At 33.3% G+C, this 10,576-nt stretch overlaps 1 protein-coding gene across 1 annotated transcript; it reads right to left on the bottom strand.

The window, feature by feature from the left end:
* Nucleotides 1-2,099: 2,099 nt before the first annotated feature.
* LOC133841720 (uncharacterized) lies at nt 2,100-4,700 on the bottom strand. Its single transcript, XM_062274410.1, has 3 exons — nt 4,438-4,700; nt 2,553-2,923; nt 2,100-2,494 (listed from the first exon to the last, which is right to left on the bottom strand). Exons 1-3 carry the CDS (start codon nt 4,461-4,463, stop codon nt 2,331-2,333), a joined length of 561 nt encoding a protein of 186 aa, XP_062130394.1. The 5' UTR covers nt 4,464-4,700; the 3' UTR covers nt 2,100-2,330.
* Nucleotides 4,701-10,576: the final 5,876 nt, after the last annotated feature.

Below are 10,576 nucleotides of genomic sequence, written 5' to 3'. Positions count from 1 at the left end.
GTTTTTCTATATACATGCATACATATATGTGTGGGAATGGGCAAGTGAATTTCCTATATTTTTTATTCGCCTAGAAGCACTGACTCTCGACTGACCTACATACATATGTATTAGTTTCGGGCCGGTAAAACAGCTGCGTCAACATGTATAGTGAAGAGGGCTCGACAATTTTTATACCCGCACCCATAGGGTAGAAGGGTATTAAGGGATAGACAGCATTTGTTATGTTTGCACGCAGATCAAGTTTGTTTCAAATTTTTGCCACGCCCACTTCCGCCGACAAATAATATTCTCGAGCATGTTGGCACTGAGTTGGCGAGCATATTCGCAAACATGCTCGCCTGTGGATTTCCTGCTTTATATTTTAAATAACCTTTAAAATTTTTATCTGGTCGCATCCAAATTTTGAAGAAACAAAACTATTGTAGTTATTATTGTGTACTTTAAAACTACTCTTAATATTAATCTTTTTTAGACATAGCCAAATATATATAACAAACTTGATCTGCATTACGAGTGCTCTTGAAAAAATAAAGCTTTCAGAGTCTCTGAGAAATATGTGCATATGTACAGACAGATAGACGAGCATGGCTGTATTCGTCTAGGCTGTTGGTGCTACCCTATGGGTATAAAAATGAAATAGTCGCCGAATCATACAGAGCAACATTTTCACCAAATCTACTATTTTATGGTATAGTCAAAAGCATTTAAACTTTGAAATAATGGATTATTGGTAAGAAAAAAGTGTAATAAAATAAAGTGTGGATAAATAGTCAGATTTATCCAATTTAGTTTTTGTAGATCTTATTGATTTATAATATTTTTGGTGTTGTTGTCCTCTTATGTTTCTTTGCACCAAAAATGAAAATAAAATACAAGTGGAAATAATTTTCAATTTAAAAATGATATTAAATAATATCCCAGAATACGCCAATTATGATCAATCAGTTTCGCCTTTGTGAAAAAAACAAGTTAGAATTTCATATGTATAATCCCTTCTTGAATTCATTCTAAGAATTTTTACCTGATTGCAACATGTTAAATATAATTATAATTTACTGACTAGTATTAAAATTACTAAACTATCTGTCTTATTTCTTTTATTTTACGGGTGCTGAAGAGGAACTGGAAAAATCTACAGCAAACTTGACAATTCGTGCAAGAATAAAAAAAATATTAACTTGACAATTCGTGCAAGAATAAAAAAAATATTAACTGTTCCACTAATAAGCGCTTTTTATGCAATGGTAAACCAACGAAAGAAATGTTCGTATACATTTTTTTTGTTCGTTTCCCAGTTTCTGAGCATTGCAGAACGTTTGTGCAAGTTTAAATAAAGGCACAACATACTCCAATAGAATAATTTTATTTGGTTTCATTTGTTTTAAATTTATTTGTAATATTCTCGAATGCTTTAGGAATTTTGCAGCCTAATATTCCAGTATCCAGTATCGAATGTAGAAATTATGTCATCTAATTTTCAATAGATAAATCAAATAATCTAGTTTATGATTTGAGCTGCTGCCCTAATACTACTTTAACAGTCCACCTATCGCCAATTGTGATTATTTGTTAAATGGGGCGGGCGAACAATCTAAGCAGATTAAATAAAACTCCAGTGTCTCGTGAATTTTTGTATAAGAATTATGTATAGGTCGGTCCATCAAACAATTTAAAGCGCGATTTTTTAATTTTTACAATATATTTGCACTAACATAATTGCTGTGCTTGGAATGATTTTTCTTTTTTATTAAATTTGCATTCCAATGTAAAATAGAAGAGGGCAGCTTTCTGTTAATTGTGACTTCTTAGGATTTATCGAGTTTCATACATAAAACCGTTGTTTATATTAATATTCATATTTAATATAGGATCATACATACAAATAAGAATGAAATCTTAAAAATGATAAAGTAGAATTCGTAATTTGGATTTTTTTCATTTACTTTTACAAGATTTGCAAGATACATTTCTACTTTTATTATCATTATATTTGATGCCATTTGTTTACAGCTTGCTTATCATTTCGCACAAAACGCATCTGTTTCTTTTTTAAATGTATACTTTGATCTTTAAAGTTAAGTTTTTTGTTTAGTAAATTTTAAATGATAAAGGAATTTTTTTGTTTTGTGTTAGTATAGTCAGAGAGAATCGGTACATTTTTAAGACTATGCTCCTATGAAAGATTGCTGTTATAAGAGAACTATGCGCCGCACACCCATATGCATACATACACAAGTTTGCGTGTGTGTGTGGGAGCCCATTTTGTGTGAATTTTGTATGTTGATTGATGTGTATATGTAAATTGTATATTTAGTAACGCGCCGACTTTAGGCAGCCACCTCGCTGGCTTCGGTACCGTTTTGAACATCATCCTTCGTGCTGGCGGCATCGTCCAATTTCGCTTTCTTTTCCGGTGTGGCAATGACCTCATCAGATTTGGCAGTAGTCTCATCGACCTTTCGTTTCACGGCTTCAGCGGCAGGCGTATTATCTGTATTAGAATTTCAATGTTAATTAGCAGAGGTATTAAAACTTAAGAAGTTACACACCTTTCGAATCACCGTTGGCTACCTCTGTCTCATCGGCGCCATTCTCCACACCGGCTGGTGCTTCCTCGCTGACCGTTTTGGGTTCAGATGTCTTATCATCAGCAACTGGTTCCTCCGCAGCTACTGGTACTTCGGCCTTTTTTTCAGCTTCTACAGCATCATCAGCAGCGGGAGCAGATTCGGCACTAGTCTCGGTCCCATTTTCCTTGGCACCGTCAGCGCTGCTACTTGAATCCTCTTCAGCAGCAGCACCATTTTCTGTAGTGGTGGACGTTTCTACTGCTGCTGCTGCATCTTCGACTGCAACGGCCTCTTTATCCGTTTTTACGTTGTCAACCTCGACGGCCACCTTCTCTACCACAGGGTTTTCGCTAATAAAAAAAAGTAAACGGATGGTTTTATTTATTTACAGATCATACAAATATAAATCACAATAGTTGTGAGAATATTACATGCAATTGATGTAAAAAATATTAAACGCAATCTAAATAGTAATTTCACTGACATGTGTTGGTCAAAATTTGTTGTGAAAAGGTGGTATGTGTACAATTTCCCACTGTCCCCCAATCAACACAACATCGTTAATTACAGTAAAATGTCCTCTATTAAATACTTTTATTAGCCGGACACCTACTACCTATTTGACATTTGGTATAGTTTTCAAATGTAAAATCGTTTCGACGATTGAATGAACAAACTAAACAAATATTTTTAGTATTTTTGTGAGGTATCAAGCAGATTATGGTATTAATAAACGCAGCGAGTTAACCAGTATTCTGCACTAAACTATTCACAATTACCAAAGTTATTTAGTTATTTATTACATTTTATTAAAGATGGCGCACTCTTCATAATAAACTAAAATCAGAATAAAAGAAAAAGTAAAGCACGCAGAAAAATCGCGACTTATTAAAAATATAATGTGCAAACTGGTTTTTATATGCTATATATATATATAGACTATATTCATCTCCCTCATACGCATACCTCATCGTCCGATATGAGAGCCTTTCGTGTATAAGAGAATTACTTAAGAGAGCAAGAAGAGAGAAATGAAGTGTAAAGCAAGCGGCAAAAAAAAAAAAAAATAACGACCAAAATGTATTCTGAGAAGTACCCACCACAATGTAATCAACCCCTTTCAACCAAGGTAACCTAAGCAAATGACAAAAGGATTTAATGCTAACAATAATGGTTATTCTACACACATAATGTACAATCCAATCCTCGAGACAAGATTAATGATTTTTTGAAGTGCCAAACCGCGTGAAGAACGAATTTGAGCAAATTATTATCTCGGATCCAATAACAATAACACCAATATTTGAACGTATTTAGAATTATAACAAAAATTAATGAGACTACAGTCAACCTACTAAAGCAAACAAAGTAGAACGATAGCTAAAGCAGCAAGAAAAAAGAGCGGCAAATTGGATACATAGATGTACACACGTATGCATGTGTGTACATACTTACATGTATATATTTGCTCACTCCGCTTTGTCCATACACCTAACATGTTATTTCAATGCCTTCACAACCGCTGCCTCAGTCATATCTACCAACCAGCTTTCTGCCGACGCTGTAGACAGTGTTTGCCGGCCGGAGTGTAAGCGAAAAAGAGTACTGACGCCGCGCCAAATTCAACGGCGTCATTTTTTGCGCGCACATTAAAGACGCATTGGAGTAAAAGAGACAACGATATGCATTGTCCAAGCATTTTACGTAGATAGACACAAAATTCAAAAAAAAAATTCCAAACTGATGAAGAAAAATTGTGTACGCACACCACACTAACAATGACAATATACAATCTTAACGTATTAAATATACACATTAATATTAAGCAGTCTCATTTGCACACAAACTAAAAACCATTACTCACTTCTTTTTGTCAGCAACATCAGCCATTTTAATTCTTAAATTTGCTTTTCCCAGAGAACCGCGAAGTATATATTTGAAAATTACTCGCGTACGTGAACACAAAACTTAGATGCAATTAAAATCGGAAGTGTTTAATACTCGCAAATTTTGTTATCGTGCAAATTTTTTCCTGTTTGGTCTGCTTTTAAACTGAATATTTTATGGATTTTTGGTTGCCGATTTTAAAACGTCTACACAGTTCCACTGAAAATCGCCGAATGAGACAGATAGAGCAGTTGAGGTAACTTTATATAAGCTACACATTGTGATCAGTTATCGATATTCCGATATATCGATATAAATGTTCATGTCCCAAAAATTTTTTTCGATGGACAAATATCTCATTTTATAATTAAACAATAAAATGTATAAAAAATTTTTGACATAATTACATATACATATGAGGAATATTTAGACAGACATTGTACATACATACCTACGTCCGAATCAAAACCTCTAGTTTTTCAAATATACATATGTACATATATATATGTATGTATGTATGTATATGGGTAATATTATTGTTAATAAACACTGTGGAACATTGAATTAATAAATTAAAGCAGCAGACGCTGTCTGTAAGTTACTTAAAAAAAAACTTGGAAAAAAACTTTTAGGGAAATTGTTCAAACTAATAAGAGAGCATAACAAAAAAAACAAAACAAAAAACATGATTTTAAATCAATTTTTCCATTCCTAAAACGTCTAGCTATCCGACGAATCGTTCCATAAACAACGTGTATGGTCAATCTTCAACGAATCTGATAGTGTAGTCGTTTTTTTTTTGTATCAAATTATTTACATAGGTAATTTTATATAATGCAAAAGGCAAATAAATAGTCAATTAATGAATAATAGATTGAATGTATTCGAACATATAGTTTTTCATTTTAAACAATGCCACATTTCATTATCGATTGATTTATTTTAATTTTTCGATTGATTTTCCATTTGTTTGAGGTCCATCTAAAAAACATCAACCGTCAAAAATTCTACCGACAGTTCAACATCTATGCTGTCTCAGGACGTCATAAATAAGGAGCATAAAAATTATCGATATTTGCGATAATGGACATTAAATCAGCTGTTATTAGCGTATTTACACCAAGCGCATCTGCAAAAATTATGAAAAGTAAACACAAAATTCGCATCGACTGCTTAAATAAAAGGTAGTAGAAACAAAGTGGAAAGTAAGGTTCAAAAAGGTATATGTTTGAATACAATTAACTTATATTCATATGCAACATTTTTCGGTTTTGCATTCTGAAGCGATAAAAACATTTTCTCATCTCTTTGTTTATTTTCATTTATAGTTTAGTCTATAGTTGATTTTATTAATGCAAATTTTACGGAATAATTAGTTTACAGACTGTAAGTATTGTGAACTAAATTGCATTGTTTCGCTTGAGCTTTATATAAATCAATAAAAAAAAATTGAAAAATTATGTAAGGACGTACGCGTCAAAGGTATGCAAACATTGAAAGCAAGGTTGCATCGTACCATATTTAGGACCTAGAGCATCTGCTACAATGTTGCGATTCTATGATGTAAAGTCCCAGTACACGAACAACTGTTTAGGAGTCAAAAACTAAACAAACTTATGTGGGAAGAAGAATTAAATCATAGGCAGTATAATCAAATCAACATTGAAAAGTATAGGATATTATTTATTTTTATATTTTATTAATTAATTGACTCTACTTATATCTGTTTTACATCATAAAAAGCAACTAGCCCTGCAAAGTTAATATTTTTATACAATGTTGTCATATTGATCGTCTTGGTGATTTTTTGCCCTACGCATTATCCGACGAAGTAAAAATAATCATATAATCGAAAAAATTCAAATGTATTTTGGAAATCGTCTCTACCGATTTCGATAATACCTAAATTTGTATTGGAATTAAATACAATTCCAAATATATAGCTTAATTGTTTAAGTTTATTTTGTTCTTGCAATTATTACAAATATATTCATACTTTTCCCTAAAATCCAATATTTGTTGCTTCACACCACTGTGCTACGATTACGAAACGATTCCGATCTGTCTGGTTTTGGGCTGAATTCAGCTGCAAAATGAACTAGTTTGAGTGAAATGACGATAAAAACACTGAATTCATTTGAACTCTCGCTTTAGTTATATTTGACAGATTTATTTTATATGGAGCTCAGCAAAAATACGGTGATTTTGTGTACGTGGGAAGACGTCTTTAATAAGAAAAAGATAAAAAAGTTTGCAAGTTACAAAATTCCTATTTTCTCTTGTCGAATTATCTATTAAGAAAAAAATCTACACTAAAAAGAATTTTATTATAGATATTTGCGGGATGCAGATCAAGAAATATTAAAATTTGAATAGCATCGAATATCAGCGACCGATAAAACCGTCACCACGAGTTAACGCCTAGGCTGACGTACTTTTTTTGAAATGAAAAAAAAAAACAAGTTAAAAATTCTTGTGTAATAAAACGGATGGCATTACTTTTGTTGAAGTTGCGTAAAAATTGTTTATTAAACAATTAATCTGTTTAATTTATTTAAATGCTAAAAATGCATAAAAACAAGCAGTTGAAATCACCGGAATGAAATCGGTTAAACAGGTGGCATCTATTCTTTGTTGGAAACAGCAGATTGCCGCTCCACTGTTTTTTAATTTTTAATTAAGTTAATAAACTTTATTTGTGAAAAAGATAAAAAAGTAATATATTAATATATATCTGTGCAAGATGAATTCATCGTTATGCAAGTTCAATCCACGCAGGAAATTGAAAATACGAAAGGCATTTTTCCGCGTTGTTTACATCCAAGAACACAAGTCAGCTGTTTCAGCGGTAAGAAATTAAGCGTTCCTTTAGCAAAAACGATAACGAAAAGTGAAAACCGGAGCACGGATGCATCTCTTTTGTATAGGTAGCATTTTTTGCTTATTGTATTGTATCATGATAGATACAATTCGAAGAAGATTAGTGCTATGCTAAATTGTCATTATTAGCTTTTAATTATGCAGAATGCAGATGCTAAAGCACAACATACAACTGATAGAGTGATTTTAATCGTAACGCCAACAGCCATACCAACACGATGATTTTAAAGAAAATAATGGAGAACGACAGCTCTGAAATTTGGCAATTTACAAATTTTGTTGTGACCGTAAACAAATGTTACATGATTAATTTTATATAATTTAAAGTTTCAGAACATGGTTAATAATCCATTGTTTTTTTTACATGACGATGAGGTTGCAAGGAAAAATACACGCACAGAGGCCTTTCCATTTAAAGCAAAGACTGAACCAGTTTGCTCTGCTCATATACATAGATGACAGTAATTATAATTTCTTTTAGGGTCTTAGCGACCGAGGATTTGCAATACCATGTTAATGTCATGAATCGGATCAGCAAAAACCATGCAGTGGCACTTTCCACATTCTGCTTGCGCTATTAATGCAAAGATATGGTCATAATAAAGCCGCCAAACAATGGTGAGTCATTTAAATAGCAAGTTAAACATTTTAATAAATTAATTTTTATGTAAAATAATTTGGTGCTACTATTGCATTATATAAATGACAATATGCGACGATCTATACCGTTTTACCTACATTGATGTGGGTGCTTTCGGTAGCGAGGGAAGAACTTTTTTATCCGCCCGAAAATGTGTTGAATAGAGAAATTGTTCCCTATTTTGTTGTTATGGATGATCCGTTAAAAATTCTGAACTTACTCAATTTGCTGATACTTTTAAGTCCTACACAATACGAAGCTATTGTGGATAAGTTTTGTGTTTAACGCAACTGGAGATGCACAGTCTGCAAGAAAGGTGGGACTATCCTAATTTTATTAGGAATACAGTAAAAGCATATGAAAACTCAAATAAGCCTCTGTTCCTTGAGAAAGTGTGTCAGCCGGCATTTTCTTAAAAATAAAAAAACATATTTTCAAAGATTCATCAAATTGGAGCGGCCAAATAATTCCCACCCTGGGTCGGGTGGTAACTTAAACACAAAAAAAAAAAAGATTCATCTTATTCATTCTTTTGAATAGCTTTGTTTCAATTAATAGAATGCAGCAAATTCGTGATTTGCTCCTTGCATCTTTTGCGACCTCTCTTGGCAAGTCGCAGAGAAGCTGATCCCAATAAGGAAAATGGGTCGCCTTGGCCCACTTAAATAATTGACAAGGGCTCACCATTTTTTTGACAGTTTTTCTGTTGTTTCATTTGGCAGCTTAATGCACATGTCAGTAGATTACAGACTTGCTGTTGCTACTCAAATTTTGAGCACTTACACGTTGGAAGAGCTTTAGCACATAACGGGTCTTGTTAGATCAACCAATTAGAATTGCTCGTTTCTTATTAGCATTAAGTTTATCCAACAATATTTCGTAATCCATCGACGAGTGTCCATCCGGAAATTATTCCCTCGGAAACTGCTTCCATTACATTATATCATCCATATATTCGTAATTGCTATAAAGGAATAAGAAACATTTAAGTTATACAGTTACTTCTATTAAATACAGTGACTTCTCAAAGGCAGTGCAAGGACTTTTCAGATACTTATATGTATGTATATCTGAGGAATAGATGTTTTAACATCCACATACCTTCCGGCATCGGAGAATCGATACGCTTTATTTATTTTCGGCTGAAAATTGCCGAACGAAATGCCTCAGGATTTTTTTACATGCAGTTACGCGGAAAAACCAGCGCTTAAGCGGGCTCTCTTGCCAAGAGGAACTGCTCAAGCAAATATATTGAAGCCGTCATTATCACTTATTATCAAAACCAAATATATCAGAGTTATGAATACACATTTTTCCAAAGAGTTCATGGATGAAGTCTCAAAACTTGACTGTGAGATGTTTAGTTAACTCGAAAAGTTAACCGAAGTTTGTATGTCCACCACCAGTAGGGTCAGGGTATATTATAACTTTGCGCCCCCAAAACAAATGTTGCATTCATAGTATGAATGTATTACATACATACATACAGGCATAAGGAGTCATCTCCGACCCCATTTTGTGATATATTAATTAAGTATAGTTTAAGAATAATGCCGCCTAGTTTTTCTTTTATTATAAATGGGGAGGGTATCTCCAAGACGAGCACACTTGATTTCATACAAGTTTTTTCTGTCATCTTAAAGTGAATTGTATGTAGTGCGATCAGTTTTTAAGGCAACCGATTCAACCTAATAAGGATGTACAAGTAAACGTTTCAGTTTCTCATTCTTGTTCGCAAGATGGGGACATCAGGACAAAAAGTTTAGAAAGCTAATTACGAAAGATATTTGCGAACCGTTGATAAAAAGATTGGCAATTAAAAGAAATCAGGGAGATTGCCTTAAAGACCTTAAAGAATATGAAAACAAGTAAGAAAGTTCGACTGTGTGCTCGACTGTGACATACCCGCTACCCATTTTTAATAAAGACAAAATATTGCGGTATTATTTTCAAAATATACCGAAAATACTAAAAAAATATACCAAATGGTATGTTTGGTATATCGATATAGTACACCATTCAAAATATATCATAGACGGCACAATATACCAGATTGTCGGCCAAAGCAACTAAGACCCCTACTAAGTAGGCGTTTTTGCCCATACAAAAGTATTTCTTTAATAACTTCCACAATTTTTATCTGATCGCAACCAAATTTTAAGGAATCATAACTACTATAGTAATTATTGTATATACCAAAATATACTCTAGCTTTAAAATTACGCTTGTTATTCGATTTTTTTGATTTTCGAGGGCGGAAGTGGGCGTGTCAAAAATTTGAAACAAACTTGATCTGCGTGCAAACATAACAAATGCTGTCGAAAAAAAATTAGAGCTCTATCTCTTATAGTCTCTGAGATCCAGTGTTTTATACGGACAGACACACAGACGGACAGACGGACATGGCTAGATCGTCTCGGCTGTTGACGCTGATCAAGAATATATATACTTTATAGGGTCGGAGATGCCTCCTTCTACTTGTTACATACATTTCCTGCCGGCACAAAGTTATAATACCCTTCTACCCTATGGGTAGCGGGTATAATGAGATGTGTGAAGAAAGTCAAATTAAACAAACAAAAATGACGAAAAGGTC

Source organism: Drosophila sulfurigaster, chromosome 2L (assembly GCF_023558435.1).
Source record: "Drosophila sulfurigaster albostrigata strain 15112-1811.04 chromosome 2L, ASM2355843v2, whole genome shotgun sequence".
In the NCBI taxonomy this organism is placed as follows: Eukaryota; Metazoa; Arthropoda; class Insecta; order Diptera; family Drosophilidae; genus Drosophila; species Drosophila sulfurigaster.
The sequence above is the reverse complement of the archived record's forward strand: the minus strand, read 5'-3'. Positions and strand labels throughout refer to the sequence as shown.

Bases quoted from the DNA above. Each gene is read 5' to 3' on its own strand.
- LOC133841720 (XM_062274410.1), bottom strand. From the start codon at position 4,463: ATGGCTGATGTTGCTGACAAAAAGAA. The intron at 2,924-4,437 runs GTGAGTAATGGT...TTTTTTTATTAG, and splicing joins GATGTTGCTGACAAAAAGAA to CGAAAACCCTGTGGTAGAGA. The intron at 2,495-2,552 runs GTGTGTAACTTC...ATTCTAATACAG, and splicing joins AGCCAACGGTGATTCGAAAG to ATAATACGCCTGCCGCTGAA.